The sequence below is a fragment of the Coregonus lavaretus genome (genome assembly GCF_964263955.1).
Source record: "Coregonus lavaretus genome assembly, chromosome: 1".
In the NCBI taxonomy this organism is placed as follows: Eukaryota; Metazoa; Chordata; class Actinopteri; order Salmoniformes; family Salmonidae; genus Coregonus; species Coregonus lavaretus.
Window position 1 is genome coordinate 46,580,527 of NC_139988.1, and position 25,076 is coordinate 46,605,602.

At 44.8% G+C, this 25,076-nt stretch overlaps 1 protein-coding gene across 1 annotated transcript in view; it reads right to left on the reverse strand.

Moving 5' to 3' along the window:
• Positions 1-2,553: 2,553 nt before the first annotated feature.
• The window catches only part of LOC311135016 (potassium voltage-gated channel subfamily KQT member 5-like), a gene marked incomplete at both ends in the record, with an annotated part of 171,845 nt that continues 149,322 nt past the window's right edge, over positions 2,554-25,076 (reverse strand). Inside the window, 13 exons of the mRNA XM_084168853.1 lie at positions 2,554-3,648; positions 4,518-4,644; positions 6,370-6,489; positions 7,279-7,410; positions 9,993-10,101; positions 10,977-11,212; positions 14,757-14,783; positions 15,716-15,810; positions 18,231-18,326; positions 18,443-18,553; positions 19,238-19,363; positions 19,615-19,790; positions 21,753-21,879. Coding sequence (XP_084024979.1) covers positions 2,554-3,648; positions 4,518-4,644; positions 6,370-6,489; positions 7,279-7,410; positions 9,993-10,101; positions 10,977-11,212; positions 14,757-14,783; positions 15,716-15,810; positions 18,231-18,326; positions 18,443-18,553; positions 19,238-19,363; positions 19,615-19,790; positions 21,753-21,879 — 2,577 coding nt within the window. The remainder of the gene's footprint in view (positions 3,649-4,517; positions 4,645-6,369; positions 6,490-7,278; positions 7,411-9,992; positions 10,102-10,976; positions 11,213-14,756; positions 14,784-15,715; positions 15,811-18,230; positions 18,327-18,442; positions 18,554-19,237; positions 19,364-19,614; positions 19,791-21,752; positions 21,880-25,076) is intronic.

The window sequence follows — 25,076 nt, forward strand, 5'->3', positions numbered from 1 at the left end:
ATGGAGAAAAGTCTGGTGTTTGATTGGAAATATGCAGACAGAGTCGAAAAGAGAACACACAGAAGGCTGTTGTATAAAACACCTGTTTTTCTGCATTACATCTTCAAACTAAGGGCATCCGTGACAGAGAGGGAGAAGCTTCCATCGATGTATACGGGTAAGATAGTCTAGCTAGCTACATTTTCAGATATTACACGTTTCTAATTTTGTCAGAAAGTTGTTTTCATTTCAAGTTAGTGTACTGTTAGGTAGCTAGCTAACGTTGAACCTGGTTGGTTAGCTACCTGCAGATTCATGCAGGGTAGTAACGTTATGAGTTGGGATTATGGTTCATTGTTTAGCTATCTAGCTACATGTCTAAACAAAAGACTCCACTATGCAAGTAACTATTTCAATATAATGTTTATGATGTCACTGCGACAAATGTCGATAGACGTAGCTGGTAAATTCGCTCTGAGTTTATGAACGCCCAGAGCACAGTCTGGCACTCCAGATTAAATTTCCGAACACTCCCGTAGTATAAACCAGCCTTTAGTCTTGAAATCTTTGGTTGTTTAGTACATGGCCTCACATGTGAATCCTTAAAGAGATGGCTAGGGCTAAAGTAAATGTAAAGCTTAAGAGGGTGTGAACGATGCTGAATGGGTGTATACAAAGAAGAGCTCTCCAGTAGGTACCAAAACATTCAAGGGCGATTTTCTCAAAAAATGAGGTTACAAGTTTATCAACTTTCAAAGCAGAATACCTTTCCCATTGTTCCTCAACTGTAGTGTATGATATACCATTTTCTAGCTCTGACTCTCTACTTTTATCCAATGTAAAAAACACGATTTCAAATTTTGCTACATAAGACCGTATATCGAGCCGGTCGGTCACGTATAACTTCAGACTGCAGACCAAGCATGATATTATGAAAGAGTTCATACTCCATAGTTATCCAAGTGGATTCAATATTTAGTTCTGCCTCCAATGCATCTGGCCTCTGTACAAGTACCTCCTGTCTGTAGTGCATTTTTTGGATTATGTATCTGAAAAACATTTCATTACAGAGAATAAAACCACCAGTCACATATGCAGGTTCCAAAGTCTCCAAACAATTGTGCATTCAGTTGTGCATTTATCGTACCAACTCCGCTCAAACACTGAGGCCATTTTCATACAAAATCCCATTTTAACACACAGCTATGTAGATTTTGCTGGTCACATCATACATATGAACATAAAATATACACATTCTACAGTATAATTGTTAATCAGCTAAGCCAATGCACAAATGCACCAATCAAAAAACTAAATAAAAACATAAACAAACATGTTGAATGAAAGATGTCATCGTTAACTCTACAGAATACATTTAAGACTGCTGTGCCTCTCTCTTTCAAGAACAAAAAGGTGCAACATAGAGAAAATAAAGCTGTCTGACACCGTTTGTGCATATTCTCATTCAAGAGCAGTCGTCTGTGTTCAGGCTGAGTGGCAGTCAGCAGTGCTGCTGCCTCGTAAGGCAGTGGGACATGCAAACAGACTAAAATCACATTCAGAAGTTGAGCTCGTTGACAGCAGACTTGTTACCATATTTGCCATCTACTTCCAACATGGCTTGTTCATGACTTTCCTGTCTGTGTATCTCTATGGACAGCATCATTAGTGATGACATTGGTTGGACAGTAGACACAATAAGACAAAATGCCCTGTGTGCTCTATTGGCTTGCAGGTTCACATACCACTACTTTAAGGGGACTAAATCATGGTGGATCAGGTCCTCTCTCCCTGTATTTATGATCGAACTCCTCTGACTTACTCTCACACCACTCACCTTTACCTTGGCAAGTCTGTAACAAGTTCTGATCATTAAAGCTACTGACAAAGTGTAGGCTGGCTAACCACTTGTGGAGATGTCCCCAACCTGTCATAGACTAATGGTCATCCACGTTGAGGAGATATACTGTATTTATTTTCAGAGTTTGAAGTGTCCCCTGTTTCTAAAATACTGAATCTTACTGGCACTGTCAGATTAGAGCACCCAATCAGCATATTGGATTTGTCATCAAAATCAAATGGCCACCCAAGATTGTAAAATGTATTAAAAAAATTATTGATAACTTTACTATGTTATTATCAAATGAGTTATTGGATTATCTATTACTAAATTGTGATTATGTGTTATATTTGGGTAATAATTGCTGACTGCTCATAATTGCCTCCCAAGGGTTTGGAGGATCCATTAATGGAACATGCAGATAAACAGGTGAGATTTGGGCTTCTGAGGTTGGACTTGGCCATCATGAGTGAGTATCCAGGGCTAATGAAGGGGCTCGGTTTAGACATGCATAGTCGAGAGAGCAAACATTACCACTATCTGACCATCCTCTCTTTTGTTCAATCTCCCTCCCTCATCTCCCCTCCCCCTGTTAGTTTCTCTACTTGTTCCTGTTTTAGGAAATAAGAAATAGTCCATGCAATGATATGTATTGGAGCATAAAGTGAGCCTGAAATCTTTGATTGAATAGAGTGAGAACCCCCCCCCCCCTCTTATTCACTCCTATGGAAGAGTTATTTTAGTCGTACGTGGGTAGGCTGGTTGAGGGACTCTGCACTGCCCGTTGTGGGGGTGCGGAGACCAGTCAGACTGCTTAAGGACCCCCCATCTTCAGTCCGCAGAAGGTCCAAGCAGCCAGTACCATCCGCTGTGGGATGGGACAGGAAGTCAAACTGGTCCTCCTGCGGTTCCAGGTCACAGCCAGTGATGAAAAGGTCAGTCTCGCCCCAGTTGCTAGCATCGGGGTCGCCATGGGAGTCGTCACTAAAACTGCTACTGTTGCCGAGGGGGGAGGACAGGTTAGGAGGGTTGTCCGCAGATGGCTGGGTGAGGTTGTGTGCCGACAGGGACTTCCCCAGCCCCTGTCCCTGCTCCGAGGGCTCCCCGTCACATCCAGAGGAAAGCACCAGCATGGGGTCCACCTCCAGGCTCATGTGCCTCCTCAAGGGGCCCTCCTCCCTCAAATGGGGCCTTCCCCTCAGCTGCACCCTGCCCCGGGTATGTCCACCCTCTCTGTCCCCCTCCTCTCCATCATCCACCCCGGAGTCCACCACCATAGAGAGGCCTGAGCTCTGCTCCAGCCTACCCCCTCGTGTAGCATCCGGGGTGGGGCTGAGGGGACGTCTTTGCTGGGGGCCCGTGGGGGGCAGCTGAAGGGTGGCAGCACCAGCGGATGGTGGAGGGGGTGGGAGGTCAGGGAAGTGCGCTCGCCTGGGGAAACTACTGGCCGTGGTGAGGAGCGGGTAGGGGCTGTCAGGGGGCAGGAGAGGCGAGGGCGTGAGGGATGCAGTGGAGGCAGGGTAGGAGGGGGGGCAGGTGTTGAGGGTGAGCTCGCTGGGGGCAAGGATGAGCTGGAGGCCCCTGGAGAGATGGTGGCCTGTTGTTGACTGGGACATCCCCCCACCACTTCCATGCCCCCCTCCACCCTCCCCTCCCAGGGGGGAGCCGGAGGACAGGTCCTTGCTGCGGACGGAGCTCTGGTAGTCGGAGGTCTGATGCTCCAGCTCGAACAGGGGCAGGGAGGAGAGGGTGAGGGTAGACGAACCCTTTTGTAACACCTGCCTGTAAACATCCAGCAGAGAGTCCAGTTTTGACTCTATGGATGTCACCTGGCGGAGGGGAGGGGAGAGGGAGAGCGAGAGACATGACCGTTAAAAGCAGCAAGGGTTCACTGCACTTAAAAAATAATCTAGTTGATTCAACTAAATATTATTTAGTGACAGCCTTTTTTAGTTTACTCTACTTTTTGGTCAAAGTGTTACCTGAACTTAAAATGTTTAGTTGGCCCAAACTTAGATCCAACTTCATAAAACTTTGGTTAGCGACACCCACACATTTAAATAGTGCTTTTATCATACAATGTTTTCAATTTACATATTTGACACGTTGACATACTGTACATGATTAGATTGTGCATGTTCCATTATACAGTAATTATTATTCAACAGGTCCTCCCCTGGGATATTGAACTAACAACCACTTGGTTCATGAAATTCCTATCTTCCTGCTACGCCACCATGTCTGTGTCAATGACTGATTTCACCTGTATTCCTACACTTTGCAATTCAAAGTAAATTTCAGCTCTGGTAAAAGTACACACACTACTTTATTTATCATAGTGATTAAGGAGTGACATTAAAACAGAAAATAATTAAATAAGTCAATCAAATCAATGATAGAGAATAGTCAGATTAACTGATATCTGACGCTGTATAAATATGTAAGTTGAAAACATTGTATGTTAAAATGTGTGGGTGTCCCTAACCTAAGTTTTCTCAAGTTGGAACTAAGTTTGGACTAACAAAAAATGTTAAGTTCAGGTAACATTTTGACCGAAAGGTTTAGTAAACTAAAAAAAGGCTGTGTTCCAGTCACAAAATAATTATTAATTGAATCAACTAGATTTTTTTTACAGTGTGTGCAAGAGACACTTCTCTACGAGTACACACAAACTAATGTAATTGGCTTAATTGGTCACCTGTCTTTCCACCTTACACACACGTCCCAGCATACTCATGTCCTGCAGAGTGTCCCCGTCAGGGTGCAGCTTGTCCCTGATCTTCTTGTCCATGGGGATCTGGCCCTTACCCAGTATCTGATCCACCCTGTGATACACACACTTGTCGTATTAATCACAAAAAGTGGACTAATGGGTACATTGCCAGTCACCCCAGCCTCTTCTAAGGGCACTTCACAGCAGGCAACATACCTAACTCTAATGGAAGCATGTCAGTGTTAGAGTTAGTTAGAACAGACACACCATACTATGATTAGATTCATCAACCCACGCTACAGAGTCACAGTTCAAACAACAAACCACAGGCTACAGTTAAAACACAATCATACAGTGTTTCTAAACTACAGCTTCAATCAACTACAGCGCAATCTACAGTGCATGTTAAAAACAACAATCTGCACCAACTAGTAACGACAGCCATTCTCTGTGTTCACAGAAGTTCCATGTTGAGAGATCCTTATTCATTAGCCAATCCTTTGGAGGAGGAACAGTGATTCTGTTAGATTGACAGCTGCATCTTTTCTATGTCCCCTAAGCGCAGCAACATGCAGGATATTTGAGACAGACCTCACATTCATAGCAGCCCACATGAAAAAATATTATAGTATACTATGGTAAATACTATAGTATTCGCTGTAGTGTTTTTTTGCAGACTTTACTGTAGTATTCACTGTAGTGTTTAAAGTCCACAAACACACTACAGTGAATAATATACTGTAGTATACTGTAGTATTTACAGTTAACTATAGTATAAATATTGTAGTAAAATAAAACTGTAGTATATACTATAGTAATTCAAGAAGTGTTTTTGCGGACTGTACTATTTACTGTAGTGTTTTTGCAGACATTAATGTAGTATTTACTATTGTGTTTTTGCTTTATTATCTTTGACATAGAAGTGGAGGCTTTCTCCTTCAGGAAACATGCAGGAGAAATTGCAAATTTTCCATAACCTCTAGGTAGGTAGGACAGAAACCCTGAAACATCTGAAACCCTACCTCTTCAAAGAGTATCTTAAATAATCCCACAGCACCCTCACCACAACCGTGACTTAGGGTTAAGTGCCTTGCTCAAGGGCACATCAACAGATTTTTCATTTAATCGTCTTTGGGATTCAAACCAGTGACCTTTCGATTACTGGCCCAACACTCTTAACCTCTAGGCTACCTGCCGCCCCTACAGTATACTACAGTATATTCTATAGTAAGTACTACACATGATCGAGGGAGACTACAGTGTGTAGTATAGTATTCTACAGTATACTACAGTTTACTATAGAATTCTATAGTAAGTACTTATATTCTATAGTAAACTGTAGTCTTTTTTCATGTGGGAGCTTTACTTTTACCACACATTTGGGGATATGTTACACATGTAACATCCGCTAGGTGAATGCTTCCATTGGTCCATTGGCATTTCCAAACACCTTTATGTCATCAGGGAGTCCAAAGCTTCTAAAACTGGGTTGATTCAGTGAAAGCAGTGTGTCCTTTCTGGTCAATATATACAGAACTATGGTGCTCTAAATCTAAAGATCTAAAAGTGACCGGATAGTGTAAGCAATATGGTAGAAACTCTTGTAGTCCCATTGGAAGCCTGTAGGTTGAGCCATCACCATCTCACCTTTAAACCTATCCTGCCTCTGTAGATCTACAAACACAGGCTTTGTGCTCCCTGATGGACACATGGACATAGCACCATCTCCTTTCAAACTCTGTCCTCTGTGTGAGGAACGGGGGACAGGGTGGAGTTGGGGGTAGTGGCTAGGGGGTCTACGTTATTAGGGGTTGGTGTGGGAGGGGGGTTATCTAACCCTGGGGACTTCATCCCTGGGGCGGACTTCCTCCTGGCCTGGCTGTAATATAATTGCAGGGAGGGGGAGGACATGTTCCCAGGTTTTCTGCTCAGGGTGGGGCCCAGTCCAGTGGCCAGTCTGTATGGGAGAGACATGGGGGTCAGATACAACACACACACACACACATATACACACACACACACACACACACACTCAAACACTTGAAGTGTAGCAAAAAAGGACAACTACAGGCACCACGTATGTACGAGCTACACGCACATTCTTTAAAACCAGACTAGACTACCACTACTAGAATCAACTACTAAACTACAATCTTTATAAAGTCACACATAGAGATGCATGTGGGGGGTGGGGGGGTTGCCTAACCCTGGGACAGACTTCGTCCCTGGCATGGACTTCCTCCTGTCCTGGTTGTAATATAAGTGCAGGGAGGGAGAGGAAAAGGTCTTGACCCTGGGGCTCAGCAGCTGCTGCTGAGGAGGACCCACTATGGTGTCCAGCCTGGGAGGAAGAGGTACATAGGAGGGTCATATACACACACATACAAACACACACACACACACACACACAGAGACAGACAGACAGACAGACAGACAGACAGACAGACAGACAGACAGACAGACAGACAGACAGACAGACAGACAGACAGACAGACAGACAGACAGACAGACAGACAGACAGACAGACAGACAGACAGACAGACAGGCAGGCAGGCAGGCAGACAGACAGACAGACAGACAGACAGACAGACAGACAGACAGACAGACAGACAGACAGACAGACAGACAGACAGACAGACAGACAGACAGACACGTGAATTAAGTGGATAAGGTGAACATAGATATGAAGGTGTGTGTGTTTATGTGTCTGTCTGTCTGTGTGTGTGTGTGTGTGTGCGCATCTCACCTAGTCTGTAGACTCTTGATTCTGCAGAGCATATCCAGGTGTCCTGCAGAGTACTGCTCTATCACATCCTTCACATCGTACGGACGCAGAGTCTCCTTAAACTTCTTCTTTGCTACATGAAACTTCATGATCCTGAGTGGAAAAGAGGTGAGAATCAAACAGAATCATGTCATTGTGGCAACTACTTCAACTACCTCAACTAGCCGGTGCCCCCGCACATTGACTCTGCACCGGTACCCCCCTGTATATATACCCTCCCTACTGTTATTTTATTTTACTTCTGCTCTTTTTTTCTCAACACTTACTTTTTTGTTAAAAAATAAATGCACTGTTGGTTAAGGGCTGTAAGTAAGCATTTCACTGTAATGTCTGCACCTGTTGTATTCGGCGCATGTGGCCAATAAAATTTGATTTGATTTGGGATGTAGCTCAGTTGGTAGAGCATGGCGTTTGCAACGCCAGGGTTGTGGGTTTGATTCCCACGGTGGGCCAGTATGGAAAATAAAAAATAATGTATGCACTCACTAACTGTAAGTCGCCCTGGATAAGAGCGTCTGCTAAATGACTTAAATGTAAATGTAAAATGTAAAATTTGATTTGATTTGATCTACCTGTCATCTCTTTGTCAGCCACTAGAGGGCAACAACAGCTTAACTACACATAAACCAGTATGTTCGCAAGAAGCTGACAGTTGTCACTTTAGCCTTTACCTTTTGTTTTCGGAGCATAGGTAAAATAAACATTACTCAGATACTTTCACAAGAACATTATGAAACCTTAGCAGATGTCATGTCAACAAAACCTGACTGAGCTATTTTGAAACCCAACCACGCTAGAATTGTATTATACCTCTACCTTAATGTACAAGTACAGCTACTGCTGAGTGAATAATATTGATGCAGGTATGTGGCTCTCTACAGTTGATTCATTCTGACCCCCTAATGGTTCCAGAACTGCTTTAGTTGCTCACTATCCTCACTGTATAAATGGAAACCATCATGACAGATGAGCTGCTGTAATAACAGTTCTGACTGAGAGGGTGTCAACCCGACACCCTGGGAAAGCCAGGGGCACGTCTCTACTCCCACTGCCCACAGAGGGGGCCTGCTTAGCAAGCAGGCTGGGCAAAGGGAGAGGGGGTCCTCTGGAGCAACAACCTGTGGATGGGAATTGGGGTGTTGGCAGACAATCAAAATAGGACATCTTTCGACACCGTTAGAGAGAGGTGGGGGAGATGGAGAGTTAAAGGGAAATGGAAAAAGAGGGAGGGAGGGAGAGAGAGAAGAGGTAGTAAAAAGGAGAGTGAGAGGGGGTGAGGGAGGGAGAGGGTGAAGGAGAGGGAGAGGGGGGAGGGAGAGGATGAAGGAGAGGGAGAGGGGGTGAGGGAGGGAGAGGGTGAAGGAGAGGGAGAGGGGGTGAGGGAGGGAGAGGGTGAAGGAGAGGGAGAGGGGGTGAGGGAGGGAGAAGGTGAAGGAGAGGGAGAGGGGGTGAGGGAGGGAGAGGGTGAAGGAGAGGGAGAGGGGGTGAGGGAGGGAGAAGGTGAAGGAGAGGGAGAGGGGGTGAGAGGGTGAAGGAGAGGGAGAGGGGGTGAGGGAGGGAGAAGGTGAAGGAGAGGGAGAGGGGGTGAGGGAGGGAGAGGGGGTGAGGGAGGGAGAGGGTGAAGGAGAGGGAGAGGGGGTGAGGGAGGGAGAAGGTGAAGGAGAGGGAGAGGGGGTGAGGGAGGGAGAGGGTGAAGGAGAGGGAGAGGGGGTGAGGGAGGGAGAGGGTGAAGGAGAGGGAGAGGGGGTGAGGGAGAGGATGAAGGAGAGGGAGAGGGGGTGAGGGAGGGAGAGGGTGAAGGAGAGGGAGAGGGGGTGAGGGAGGGAGAGGGTGAAGGAGAGGGAGAGGGGGTGAGGGAGGGAGAAGGTGAAGGAGAGGGAGAGGGGGTGAGGGAGGGAGAGGGTGAAGGAGAGGGAGAGGGGGTGAGGGAGGGAGAAGGTGAAGGAGAGGGAGAGGGGGTGAGGGAGGGAGAGGGGGTGAGGGAGGGAGAGGGTGAAGGAGAGGGAGAGGGGGTGAGGGAGGGAGAGGGTGAAGGAGAGGGAGAGGGGGTGAGGGAGGGAGAAGGTGAAGGAGAGGGAGAGGGGGTGAGGGAGGGAGAGGGTGAAGGAGAGGGAGAGGGGGTGAGGGAGGGAGAGACAGTACCAGTATGGTGGCCACATGAGTAAACAAAGACATGTTGCCGGTGGCAGAGTGAGTAAGGGGCCAGCTGTAACAGCCCCCCAAACTGTTCTCCCTGACCCATCACTGGGTTAGCAGAATCCCTTGAAGCACTCACAATCTCACGTCAGAATTAGACGTTCATCCATGGTTCTCAAACGTCAAATTTCGGAGTTCTTCCAAACGTCAAATTTTTGCACGTTAGGGTGAAGTTCAGGCATTAACTCCAAATTCTTAAGGTTAGGCATTGACTCCAAATGGTTAAGGTAGGGGTTAAGGTTTGGGTTAGGCTTAAAACTAAAATATCAAAAACAACTTTCTATCTCTGAATTCAAACTTGCAACCTTTGGAATCAGAGGCAGATGCTTACGCCCATCCCAAACAGGAACCTACTTCAAGGTGACAGTGCCCACTGTTGCCCCTAGTGGCCGGTTTCTACGTTATCTCCCGACATCCTCAGACATGGATGGACGTCGAATACTGACTTGTATCACGGGTGACCGGGCTGAAGCACTCACCTGACGGCTCTGATGACAGCCTTCAATGGAGCTGATAGGTCCTCCACGGTGACATCACAGTGGCAAACCCTGTCGCCGAATGCGTCATCATTCCCCATTCCTGTGTCCACTGAGAGACAGAAAGAGGGGTTGTGTCAAGTTAACTGGTCTCTCATACTGCCATGGCCAACTAGTCAGATTCCAACTGGCTCTTTCAACCCGTCACCATTGCAAGTCTTCCCCAGGTCATAATTATAAAATAGAATGCATTCTCAACCCACTTGAGGTGCTAAATTAAAGATGACCAAATAAATAAATAAACCTTCCTTACAGACTTCAGCGCCAAGCTGAAACTCAACAATATAATATTTATTTATATTTTTTCCTCAAATCAAAATTGGATCTCTAGCAGTGAAGACTGCTGAGGGGAGGACGGCTCATATTAATGGCTGGAACAGAGCAAATGGAATGGCATCAAACCATGTGTTTGATGTATTTGATACCATTCCACTTTTTCTGCTCCTGCCATTACCACGAGCCCGTTCTCCCCAATTAAGGTGCCACAAACCTCCAGTTAACTCTAGGAATAGTCACGATTTGCCAGCTCAGCTGTTTCCCGTATGTGTAGTGATTGAAGGATGCATACATCGTCTAGTCAATAATATGAGCGCAGTCTGAGAGTTTCTCAGGTCTGATTTATTGTTAGGATAGGTGTCCTGCAGAGGACAGATAAACTACACAGTGAGAGGCAGGGCGACAGAAACAGGGAACTGCTCAGTCAAGCACCTTCCTTCTCTATTAGAAGGTTACATACAGCTTGACTTCTCTGTTCCAATAGAGGTTTATATACAGTATGGCAGTGGACTGGACCTCCATATGTCATGTTGGAGGTTATTGGAACTTCTGTTGAATGTAAGTCGTGACTCTACCCTTGTGGACTTCTTATAAAACACATACCGTATACACACACACGCACACAGAAACCCACACATACTCTCCACTCACCCTCGGAGGGCGTGGTGCGTGATTGGCTCTTGAGGCGTAAGGAGGGTCTAAAGCGGGTACGGTCGTTGAAGCTCCAGCTCTTCTGCACCTTGGTAGGGCTGCTGCCCGTCTCAGCGCCCGCCACATCGTTGCCCGGGGAACAGCGCCGGTCGTTGTTGATGGACGTCTGGCGGCTCTTCATGCTCTGGCCGCGAGGGCTTGCCATCCGTACCCGCTCCTTAAAGCTCAACTTCGTACTAGAGAGAGAGAGAGAGAGAGAGAGAGAGAGACACTGTCATTATGCATTCCACCTGAGAAAGAAAAATGTGTGCAGACAGAGCACACTCACAGTGTAGTGCAGTGAACTGTCCTTTCCTCAAACCCAAACATGCTTACCTCATCCACAACACACTTAGAGTACCCCATCTGCTCTCTAAGAGAGTGGTCCCTAACCCACGGTCCTGAGGAACTACAGATATAGAATCTTAAATAGATCTAGTTTGCTACAGCAGGAAAATAATCCTGCAGCAACAGGAAATGTGAAATGTGTGGATTATAAATAATGGAAAATCAAGTCTGAAATTTCAAAATGGAAAATACAAACCTCAGAAGCCTTTTTAAACTTCAAATACACTACACGTGAAAAGTAATCCTGCAACAGGGTGATCAAATTAAGATCCTACATCTGTATAGGATGTGCATGCTTTTGCTCCAGCCCAGCACTAAAGCAGCTGAATCAGCTGGGTGGAAACAGAAGTCTACACTCTTAGAAAATAAGTTGCTGCCTAGAACCATAAAGTGTTCTTTACTGTCCCTACTTCCAAGTGGAACCCTTCACTAATACAAGGTTCTACGTTGAACCCTTTCACCACTAAAAGGGTTCTACCTGGAACCAAAAAGGGGTCTCCTATGGGGACAAATGAATCAGCCTTTTTTTTATATGAGTGTACACACCTTGTAGCTCTCTAGGACCTATAACTCTTGTGGACTAGTTTTGTAGAGAGCAGTTGCAGTAGTATGACACTGACTACTCTTCTAAGACAAAGAAAATTACCAGGGAACACTGCAAGACTTACAATTCATACTGATGCATAGAATCACTGTTCCTACTACTTAAACTGTAGGCTACTATCTCAGTATCTCTAGGACACTTAGATCTGTATTGTGCCGGTGGGCCTGTGCTTAGACGTACTGTAGATTTATAGGCGGGTGGGGGGGGTGCAGAGAGCCTCTACCTGAAACACACCCTAAACCCCCCCTGCCATGGCAACCGGACAAGCATGCAATGCTGTGGATCAATCAGATGGTGTGACAGCAGGCCCAATGCTCAGGCTTGATTCTGCAGGCACCAATGATCAGTGAGCCAACTCCCAGATTCAGACTAAAGTTTTTGTGGAAACTTCAGGAGGGAATATCGCGCTCCAGTAACGATAAGGAAGTTATTAACGATAACATGGACCTTGCCCAAGCCTAGGTTAATGAAGATGCATCAGTGCAGTGTGATCAAAGTTCAGTCATGGTGGTGAATTCATGCAGTGGCACCATGCAGCCAAGCTGAGGGACCTCAGCAGACCAATGGAGATCGAGATGGACCGTAGATTTCAGACATTAAGGACTGTATTAAGAATTCAGATTTCTACACACAGAACTACTTCCGATACCCAGGGGGACCAGGATACAGTTAGTTAGGGGTTGTGTCTGATAAGGGGATCCACGGGAGGTGGGGGTCAAAACCAACAGGCAACAGGTAACAGGCAGCAATCCCATTAGACAAGCAAAGGGCAAATACAATGGTTTTATTGAAGGGGTGACAGTTTGGGGGTTCTCTCGTCATCCTCCATGCACCTGGCAGTTAGTCAGCATTCCCAGAGATCATGTGACCAGGGAGGAGCGGATGCTGGGTATTGAGTACCTCCTACATTTCCTTCTGAAGCGCCTCCTATTACTATGACCCTTACTACGGGGGTAGGGAGGAAGACAAATAGAGGAGGAAAGGGTTAACACACCATGGAGTAGGAAAGGGAGGGAGGAGAGACATCTGTACGGTCAATACTGTCAGAAGTATAAACGGGCGATTATGTATCTCACATTCTATGTTGTCAGTGCTGAAGTATAAATATAACTGGTGATTATATAACTCACATACATTTAGCTCTAGGCCTAGGAGTTTAAATAAAAAATATGAAGGTTAATTTATGGTGGTTATGTCCTTAGACTCTACACTCTTAGAAAAAAAGGTGTTATCTAGAACCTAAAAGGGTTATTCGGCTGTCCCCATAGGATAACCCTTTGAATAACCCTTTTGGTTCCAGGTAGAACCCTATTGGGATACATGCAGAACCCTTTCCCCAGAGCGTTCTACATGGAACCCAAAATATTTCTACCTGGTACTAAAAAGGGTTCTACCTAGAATCAAAAATGGACAGCCGAAGAACCCATTTGGAACCCTTTTTTCTAAGAGTGTAGAAGTCAGAAGTCATAAATTGTGAAGAAAATATTCCAAAAGAGCAGAATAATCAGTCTCATACTCTCACACCTATACCCGTATGCACACACACACACACACACAGACAGACACACACGCACACACAGACACACGCACACACAGATGCACACACAGACACACACACAAACACACAGACACACAGACACACACACACACGCACACACAGACACAGACACACACACACACAGTGTTTAGCTGGTTGAGTTTATAAGTCTGTTTTACCAAACTAATTTGCTACTATAAAGCAACTAATAACATTATCTAAGTTCTCAACCCTTGATGTGAGCGATGCTTAAGAAACATTTAATTATACAGCTAATTGTATGGTATAAATTTGAGTGCATGAAAAGATGGGGTGTAATTATGATTTCAAAAGCTCTTGCCTAATTGACTAAACCACAACAGAAGTTATTTGAGAAGCCAATGAAAGCATACAAAACCCCATGACTTCTAACAGCTTGGAGAATTAGCAGAGAATGACAGTTTGGTGGTGTGTGTGTGTGTGTGTGTGTGTGTGTGTGTGTGTGTGTGTGTGTGTGTGTGTGTGTGTGTGTGTGACTGCGTGTGTGCTATGCATATGTCTCTCAACATAAAATCCACATTTATAAAAGCTGCACTGGCATGACATGAGGAATCCACCGTTGCCAAAGGAGCACTGTATTGTAAAAACAATAACCAAAAATCATAATTAAAGTCACAAATCTCTCTGTCTCTCCCTCCTCCTCTCCTTGTCTCTCGGCCTGCCGACTGAGACTGGTGTTTGATGAGTTATATAAATACCCTTGGAATGGAAAAAGCACGTCATGGTGCAGACATGGTACAGACGCCGGTTTGCACATAACACACACATATCGTAGAAACACACACACTCAATCCCATACAGTGTAGAAACACACACAAACTCTCACACACACACACACAGTAAGCATAGAAACACACTCAGATACTCTCTAAAACACACAAACACAGCAGAGACAGAGAGAAACGACCGGTAGTGCATTCATGGTGGCTTGGAGAGGTGCTCTGAGAGACAGAGACTGATACACTAGAGACCCCTCTCTCAAACCAGGACATTGACTTCCATAGCACTGTTGATTTTCATTCTTCCCCTCTAACAAGGGACTGATTCTGACCTGGGACACCCTGGTGATTGGAAGCTCTGGCCAAACAGTGACTTTCAAAACAATTTGAAAACAAGGGTTCAGTATCAACACAAACAGCATATGACTTCTTATTAGAGTGAATGTCATTGAATAAACCATTGCGCGATGTGTGTAGAGGCGAGAGCTACAAACCTGCTAGTTGTCTCGCCCTGTTCTTTCCTTTAGGTGTTAGTGAGAAAAGAGGAGAGAGAGACAAGGGAAGAGACATCAGTAGTTAATGACAGAGTCTACAGGGTCTCCCACAGGGACAGCGAGATGAAGATGAAGGTCAGCTAGCTTCATAACATCCTCTCTGTGTGTGTCGCATGCGAGACATGATGTCAGAACATAAACACAAACAGTCAGGCATGAAGAACACAAACTACCACAGTCAAAGCCTTGTGAAAGATAAATGTTGTCAGCTAGTTGTCAGCAGAACATTGCAGCAGGTACACATGCAAGCGATGGCTGTGCCACATGACCGGGCTAGGAAAGCACTGGCAAACAGAGATAGGAGATAGAAAGGTGTGTGTGTGTGTATTTCTGTGTAATTGTGATTGAATAAGCAGATGTCTGTGTTTGTGCCCACACTGTATGTAGACCTACAGAGGGTATGTGTGTGTATGTTTGCATGAGAGCGGGTGAGTGTGCAATAAAGCAGGTGGTCCAGACAATATTACCAGGCTCCTCTCCTGTGCCCTTAAACACACCCTAAAGCCTTCAGAGAAAACATGGATGTAATTTCTGGACAAGATAAGTTGGAAAATGTTTGTTTATACACTCTGTTTTACTTTCCATGTTTAAATGAATTAGTGAAAGCAAAGTATGTACGTTTGGTTCTTTGTGTGTGGGCGCCTGGAAATATTAGACTATTTGATGACTGTGAGCCTTCAAAAAAATGACTGTAAAAGTACTATAACCAAAACAAGTATCCAGTTACAATAATAACAAAATAAGTATACAGAGGAATGTCAAAAGTAGTTGCTGAGCTGATTAAACTCAAAAAGTGACCGACCACTAAAAAAGCAGAGAAGGAAATTGTGAAAAAAGCTAGAAGAGCACAGAGGAAGAGAGCAGAGCAGAGCAGCAGCCATACTTTAGTTGTTACCTACTTTGCAGGACTGCAGGTATGCAACGCCTTCAAATGAGGCTTCCAGGTAGCTATGGAAACCGAGTTCTCATCAGCAGCATAACTACGCCAGACACACTACGTGCAGTCAACAGAAAACAAAAGAAAAACAAAAAGACAGAGGAGGGAGGAGGGAGAAGGGGGAGACATGTTTTGTAAGACAAGGCCAGAGGGAACGGAGGAGGGAGGAAGGGAGGGAGGAAGGGAGAAAGAAAGGAAAGAGAAAGAAAACAAAAAGAGAGTGATTAGTAAAACTGTCAAGGCATCATGGGGCAGGGGGAGGGGGGGATACATGCCTGAAGGGGGAGAGGGCACCCTGGTAGTGCTGCCACGTGGCACTGAGGTAGGGACGGGCATCATCGGTGGAGTAGAGACGCCAAGCCGCCTGGGGTACGAGTTGACACACGCAGACAGACATACATCGATGGGAGGAATGGCAACATGGTGAGGAGATAGGGTACACGTAATCATAAACACATAGAGGTGCACAACACATACACAGACAGACACACACATACAGTACACTGAACAAAAATATAAAAGCAAAATGCAACAATTTCAAAGATTTTACTGAGTTAAAATTCACATAAGGAAATCAGTCAATTGAAATAAATAAATTAAGCCCTAATCTATGGATTTTACATGACTGGGAATACAGATATGCATCTGTTGGTCACAGATACCTTAAAAAAGGTAGGGGCGAAGATCAGTCAGTATCTGGTTGACCACCATTTGCCTCATGCAGCGCGACACATCTCCTTCACATAGAGTTGACCAGGCTTTTGATTGTGGCCTGTGGAATGTTGTCCCACTCCTCTTCAATGGCTGTGTGAAGTTGCTGGATATTGGCGGGAACTGGAACACGCTGTCGTACACGTCGATCCAGAGCATCCCAAACAAGCTCAATGAGTGACATGTCTGGTGAGTATTCAGGCCATGGAAGAACTGGGAAATGTTCAGCTTCCAGGAATTGTGTACAGACCCTTGCGACATGGGGCCGTGCATTATCATGCTGAAACATCAGGTGATGGCGGCGGATGAATGGCACGACAATGGGCCTCAGGATCTCGTCATGGTATGTCTGTGTATTCAAATTGCCATTTATAAAATGCAATTGTGTTCATTGTCCGTAGCTTATGCCTGCCCATACCATAACCCCACTGCCACCATGGGGCACTCTGTTCACAATGTTGACATCAGCAAACCGCTCGCCTACACAGCACCATACACGCTGTCTGCCATCTGCCCATTACAGTTGAAACCGGGATTCATCCGTGAAGAGTATACTTCTCCAGCGTGCCAGTGGCCATCAAAGGTGAACATTTGCCCACTGAAGTCGGTTACGACGCCGAACTGCAGTCAGGTCAAAACCCTTGTGAAGAAAAGGAGCACGCAGATGAGCTTCCCTGAGATGGTTTCTGACAGTTTGTGCAGAAATTCTTCGGTTGTGCAAACCCACAGTTTCATCAGCTGTCCGGGTGGTTGGTCTCAGACGATCCCGCAGGTAAAGAAGATGGATGTGGAGGTCCTGGGCTGGCGTGGTTACACGTGGTCTGCGGTTGTGAGGCCGGTTGGACGTACTGCCAAATTCTCTAAAACGACAATGGAGGAGGCTTATGGTAGAGAAATAAGCTTTTTGTGAGTATGGACAATTTCTGGGATGTTTAATTTCAGCTCATGAAACATGGGACCAACACTTTACATGTTGCGTTTATATTTTTGTTCAGTATAAATACAAAGGGCACACAATAGCGAAAGACAAGCACAAACAAACAACAGAGATAACACATCCCTGCCAACTGCAGATGTACTGGATGTCTGTCTGTCGAGAAAAAATATCTGGTCAGGAGAAGTGTTGAGTTCCACATCAACTCAGCCATACCATACAGATAGTATAAATAGAGTACAATGCAAAATGAGTTGGCTGTTTGCAGGCCTTAAAGCAGTGGAAAAGGGAGCTAAATTGAATATATGAATCAAACGAGTAGCCTAATCGTTTTTTCTGCTTGATGGTAAAATATCTATAAAAACAAGATCTGTGTGTTTGTTTTGTGGAGTTCATTGTCTATGTTAAGATGATTGTGTATTGTAAAAGTCCAGGTCTTGTCTGTTAGGATGAGCTTTGGCGTAGAGGTAAATCCACCCTGGGAATAGCTCTGGTGGAAACAGCTCATAAATATCAGCCCTGTATTGCCTTTGGACCTGAGAGAGGACAAAGAGTCTCAGCCACGGTTAGATATCAACTACACACACACTCGCACACAAACACACACTCACATACACTCACTCACACACTCTGACACAAACGCACACATGCATGTTTTCACACACACACATACACATACTGTATACTGTATACACACACACTCTGAAACAAACACACACGGGCACTTTCACATACGCACACACACACGCACACACACACACACACACACACACACACACAGAACAGTTAAATCATATCTGGTGATGGACTTGTGTGAGTGTGTGTTGTGTACCTGGATGAGGCTGGCTGCTGGGTTCCTCCTCTTCTCAAAGTGTTTTTGTCTGTGCTGCTCCTGTACCTTCAGGGCAAAGCCTGAGCCCAGGATACCCTGCACACACACACACACACACACACACACACACACACAATGGACCACGTTCAATCACTCAACGTCAAATTGTGTGTGTGCGTGTGTGTGTGCATGTGGGTGTGTGTGTGTCTCACGGCAGGCAGGGCGAAGAAGGAGATTCCCATCAGAGCAAAGCCAGCTGAGATCAGACGACCCGTCCATGTCTGAGGAGTCTTGTCTCCATAGCCAATGGTCGTCAGGGTGATCTGTTCAGACACATCAACATCACAGAGTTCAGAGGTCACAAAACAATTGTCCCAAAATACCGGTTTGTAGTATTTTGGGTCAATTCCATTTTCAATTCAGTCAATTCAGGTAATGAAATGTACTTCCTGAATAGAAAAACCCACTGTATAAAGCTATTGAGGACCAGAATTGAATAACACTGCACTTTTGTATGTGTTGTGTATTTCAGTGACCCCCTTTCTCTTCCTGTCCCTGTCTCCCCTTGCACATCTAATAGCCCAGTCTCACCTGACAGACACTGGAAATTACATTCATCGATTGGGTCATTTTAGCGGGTCTGAAGCCGTGGGCATTCATTATTTGTGTTGACATTGTTTAAGGTCTAGCAAGTAGTGCCTGGGAGTTGTTTGAAGACCAGCCAAGCATGAGCTTGTAGCTCTGTCATGCCAAGATGTCATTAAGGTGTCTTAAGGTCATATTATTGACTGGTCGGCACATCCAGTAATGATCATAAAGCTACTCTTTCTTTGTTCTTGTTTTCTTGTATCTGCTTATTAAACTTCAGTCCTGTGCATATTAGTATGGGCTATGTTGAAACATATTGATCAATCTAAATTGAGTATGTTTATGTGTGGAGTGTGTGTGTGTGTGTGTGTGTGTGTGTGTGTGTGTGTGTGTGTGTGTGTGTGTGTGTGTAGACTCACCGTGCCCCACCACAGAGCATCGGCATATGTGGCAAAGTCTTTGTTGAACTCCTTCTCCACAAGGTAGACCAGGAACGAAGAGAAGATGAGCACCAGGAACCCAATGTACCAGGCTGTCACCAACTCCTATAGGAAATCAATGATTATGCTTAAACAAAAACATAAAAACTCACTGTTTTTGTTGTGTAACCTAATAGCAACGAGGTCTTCAACCCCTAAAGATCAAGTTGAAGTGACAGTGACAAGGAAAAATTCACTAAGAAGAACTTGAGAGGAACCAGATACTAGTGGGGGAGCACATCCTCCTATTCTTTGAAGAAGGTCAGAGTACATAGGACCTTCTAGGCCAGACTGTTGGACTACAAACATGGTTGTACCTTACTGTGTGCATAGACTACAGATCCCAGTAGTTTCCAGGTGCCCCCTCTGCGGTCCATACGCACCATCCGCAGGATCTGCAGGAAGCGAAGGCTACGCAATGCTGAGGTGGCAAAGATGTTACCTTGGCTACCAGCGGACACCACAGCAATGGAAGCTATGAGGACAATTATGTCTGGAAAGAGACAGAAAGAGATAAAGGGTTGGAGGAAAGCACCCAAACCAACTTCAATACTTTTGCAGTAAACTTCCATGAGAGGCTAATGATAATGTATTGCAGTGCATATGAGTGTTACACGCGATACAATTACATGTTCCAAACTTGTTTTGAATCAAGTGGAGAGTTAAGGATTTGAAATGGTATGGTAGTTTTGGGTAACATCTCCACGTTTCAGCTCTGTGAAAATGTCCCCCACTCAGCAGGCTGTTGGTGCCCAACACCAGAGAGAGTAGAGGGGTGTTGATCAAACTGTGTTGATCTGGAGCTCTGAGACTGGTTAAGAAAATAGACACAGTGTACTGTAGGAGTCATCACATGGATCTAATGTACCTAGTATTCACTTTCACACAATCAGAGGAGAAAGGAGAGAGTGTGAGAGATAGATAAAGGGAGAATGAGAGGGGTAAAGAGGGTTCACACAAACCCACATCCTTAGGGCCACACTGAAGAACATAAAACTACTGCTCCTACAGTACACTGGGATAATAGTGTGTTTCGCTCCAATTCACATCGATCACATTTAAAACTTTGAAACTCTAACCGTGGCTGGTTTTAGTATTCTCTATTGAGAGAAGAAACAGATAGTGATCTATGTTCTTGTAAACTGTATTTATCCTTCTTTTATGAGAACTCAATGCCAGCTTCTTTTTGTGTACTGAAGTACATTATCTGTCAATCAGAAATCAGCCTTGAATATTGACATTCATTTTAATTATTTTTATTTTACCCACCTTTTTCTCCCCAATTTCAATCTTGTCTCATCGCTGCAACTCCCCAACGGGCTTGGGAGAGGCGAAGGTGGAGTCATGCGTCCTCCGAAACATGACCCACCTAACCGCGCTCCTTAACACCCGCCAGCTTAACCCGGAAGCCAATATGTCGAAGGAAACACTGCTCAACTGGCAACCAGGGTCAGCCTGCAGGCACCCGGCCCGCAACAAGGAGTCGCTAGGGTGCGATGAGCCAAGTAAAGCCCCCCCCGGCCAAACCCTCCCCTAACCCGGACGATGCTGGGCCAATTGTGGCACAGCCCGGGAATTAACCTGGTTCTGTAGTAACGCCTCTAGCACTGCGATGCAGTGCCTTAGACCGCTGCGCCACTCGGGAGGCCGAATATTGACAGTCTTGATGATCATTTCTCAACAACAAGAGCTCATAGCTTCCTTTTGAAATTCAACGTATTATGGATGAACGTCTATTTTTAACGCATTACAGGGTTAAAACAGAAACAACTCAAAGGTTAACAGTTTAGGCATTTATTCTGAGTGGTTAAGGTTAGGGCTATGGTTTGGGGATGGCTCCGCAAACCAACCGCCGCTGTTTCCATCAAGTACCATGAAGTATTCTCACGGCTTGCTAGAGCATTGTGAACTGCCGTAGAGCAGTGGTATGAGCAGCGTGCTTTGGCTCTGAGCATCAGTTTGCGCCCAGAGTTGGGCAATCATTTTTCTTTCTTTGTGAGTGCCGAGGAAGGCATATATCGACATCAGGACCTTTTCAAATGTCTAAATCGAAGTCTATTTCTAGTGGTCAGGCTGCATCTCTTCCGGAGACATTTGAAACCCCACCTCTTTAAGGAATACCTGGGATAGGATAAAGTAATCCTTCTACCCCCCCCCCCCCCCCCCCCCAAAACAAAAAATTGTAAAGTGGTTATCCCACTGGCTATAGGGTGAACGCACCAATTGGTGAGTCGCTCTGGATAAGAGCGTCTGCTAAATGACGTAAATGTGCCCTTGAGCAAGGCACTTAACCCTAATTGCTCCTGTAAGTCGCTCTGGATAAGAGCGTCTGCTAAATGACTAAAATGTAAATGTAAATGTAATCTCTTGGTGGAGTGATAGGGCCTTTGCAGTGAAGCACACAGACGCACACACACACACACACACACACACACACACACACACACACAGTTACCTATGACACAGAAGGGTTTCCTGGCAAAGCGGAGGCGTCCTTGCCATCCCCTGTAGCGACAGCAGCAGCCTGCGCTCCATATCCTGATGATGTACTCCAGCCCAAACACCACGATCATCACAAACTCCTACAGGACACGCAGGCACACACACACACAGTCACAGCCCATTATTGTGTATCAAGAGGTGAGGGGAGAAACGTCAATATGCTGTAAATACCAGACAGTATAAATATAAAAGCCAACGATTAATAATGATATTCCAATTATCAATATACAGATGTCGGATCTTCATTTGACCCTTTCTGTAGCAGGTGGATAATAATCCTGCAGCAGGAGGATTTGGATGAATATTAAATATTTAGAATCGCCTCCAGAGGACAGCTGGAAGCGGTGTTTGCAGGCTATACAATAACTTAGACTGCAGGTCCACTGGGTGTCAATTCAAGTAATCGATGTAGGCTATGTGCAGGCTACAGCTCGTCTTGTGTGCATTCTCATGTGGATAATAATCATATTTGTAGGGGGTAGATGTATTTTTCGTTAGGGAAAATCAGTTTCTTTAGATAAATCGTTTTATTATATGTTCAAGGAAAGCAATAGACCGAATAAATGATTGGTTACCTCAGTGCCTGTGTGGTCCAGCAGTTACAGCCACTGACCCTGGCACATACACTACCAGTCAAAGGTTTGGACACACCTACTCATTCAAGGGTTTTTCTTTATTTTTTACATTGTAGAATAATAGTGAAGACATCAAAACTATGAAATAACACATATGGAATCATGTAGTAACCAAAAAAGTGTTAAACAAATGTAAATATATTTTATATTTTAGATTCTTCAAAGTAGCCACCCTTTGCCTCGATGACAGCTTTGCACACTCTTGGCATTCTCTCAACCAGCTTCATGAGGTAGTCACCTGGAATGCATTTAAATCAAAAGGTTTGCCTTGTTAAAAGTTAATTTGTGGAATTTCTTTCCTTCTTAATGCGTTTGACACAATCAGTTGTGTTGTGACAAGGTAGAGGGGGTATACAGAAGATAGCCCTATTTGGTGAAAGACCAAGTCCATATTATGGCAAGAACAGCTCAAATAAGCAAAGAGAAACGACAGTCCATCATTACTTTAAGACATGAAAGTCAGTCAATATGGAAAATTACAAGAACTTTGAAAGTTTCTTCAAGTGCAGTCGGAAAACCATCAAGTGCTATGATGAAACTGGCTCTCATGAGGACCGCCACAGGAAAGGAAGGCACAGAGTTACATCTGCTGCAGAGCATAAGTTCATTAGAGTTACCAGCCTCAGAAATTGCAGCCCAAATAAATGCTTCACAGAGTTCAAGTCACAGACACATCTCAACATCAACTGTTCAGAGGAGACTGTGTGAATCAGACCTTCATGGTCGAATTACTGCAAAGAAACCACTACTAAAGGACACCAATAAGAAGAAGAGACTTGCTTGGGTCAAGAAACATGAGCAATGGACATTAGACCGGTGGAAATCTGTCAAAATTTGAGATGTTTGGTTCCAACCGCCATGTCTTTGTGAAACGCAGAGTAGGTGAACGGATGATCTCCGCATGTGTGGTTCCTACCGTGAAGCATGGAGGAGGAGATGTGATGGTGTGGGGGTGCTTTGCTGGTGACACTGTCTGTGATTTATTTAGAATTCAAGGCACACTTAACCAGCATGGCTACCACAGCATTCTGCAGCGATACGCCATCCCATCTGGTTTGCGCTTAGTTGGACTATAATTTGTTTTTCAACAGGACAATCACCCAACACACCTCCAGGCTGTTTAAGCTAACTAGTTAGTTTTGGCTAACCCAGAATCTGACAGACAAAGTTGAATCTCCTGTTTTTAGTTCCCATATGATCTCTGCTTGTTGGCTAACTACCCACCTTGTCATTGGCATAAAGAGTGAACAGATTAATCAGATGTGTGTGGAAATAGCTAAACTGCTATCACATTAAGTTGCCACAAGATAAGCTGGCTAAGATAGCTAGCTACAGTGTCAACCATGTAGCTAGCTAACATTAACTAGATCAACTGGTCACTCCAGCGCAGCATCCTCCCACTCCATTGCTCTCTCTCACTCTCTTCTTCTTCTCTGGTATAATGGCGTTCGCATCAATTGGATGTGCATTCCGCCACCTAATGTGCAGCTGGATAATAAGGATCCCAAAAAATATTCATACAAACTATCAAAACATACATTTTAACTAAACAAAATCAACCTTCTTTTCTGTTAAATTCCAAAATTAGAATCTGGTCCCTACACAGGCTCAGAAGGATCCTGTGAGGGCCGAACATTTTCTGGCGACAATAGTCCTTGCATACCCCATTCATAGACGCTAACTGTTTAAGCGCATATTGACGATGGTATCTTCTGACCGGGGAGTTTTGTTAAGAGCCCCGATGCTAGTCTAACATTAACAAGCATCGCTTGCGGTACATTTTTGGAAACATAAGGAACGTATCCTTCATATCAGCCATAAATCATTTTCAAAAAACAAAAGGTTAAATTGATACACACCTTTATAGGGTTAGGGTTAGTGTTCCCACACGGCCATATCTCCATGTTACAACGCGTGTTTATGGAAGACAGAGGGACCACCTGTGCTAATTAGCTATCTAGCGTGCGCCGAACACCTGTCAGTAACGGAAAAAGGCCGCCAGAAACGTGTTGTCACTTAAAGATACTGTCGGTTGCAACTTTGATAAAGCCAGTTAAAACAGTGCACAGTAAGTGTATATTTTGCATTTGTGAAATTATTTTGATGTGTTATGAAAGTAAAGGGCTTTATCTTTCTAGAACCGTATCGCAATTGAGAATTGATTCATGTTTAGATGGAGTATTTAGCAGCCAGAGCCAGTCTACTTCTGAAAATAACATATTCATAGGCTGCACCTCCGTCACTCGGTCGTGTCATGTTATTATTATGAACGTTCTCAAGCCGCGCTCTATCGGCGGCGCCATAGTGGTGCCTTAAAGTGTTCCTCTGTAGCTCAATTGGTAGAGCATGGCGCTTGTAATGCCAGGGTAGTGGGTTCGATCCCCGGGACCACCCATACGTAAACATGTATGCACACATGACTGTAAGTCGTTTTGGATAAAAGCGTCTGCTAAATGGCATATTATTACAGTGGTGATAAACCCAGTCATTCTGGACGGAGGCTAACTACTGTTTAGTCTAAATTACACTATAGTGCCTGGAAATACGATGACATTGCTAAAGTAGTCAAATATTTAGTAGGAAATAACTTTTCCAGCATTATCATGTCGTCAAATTTACTTTAGACAGATGGCAATGTTGTC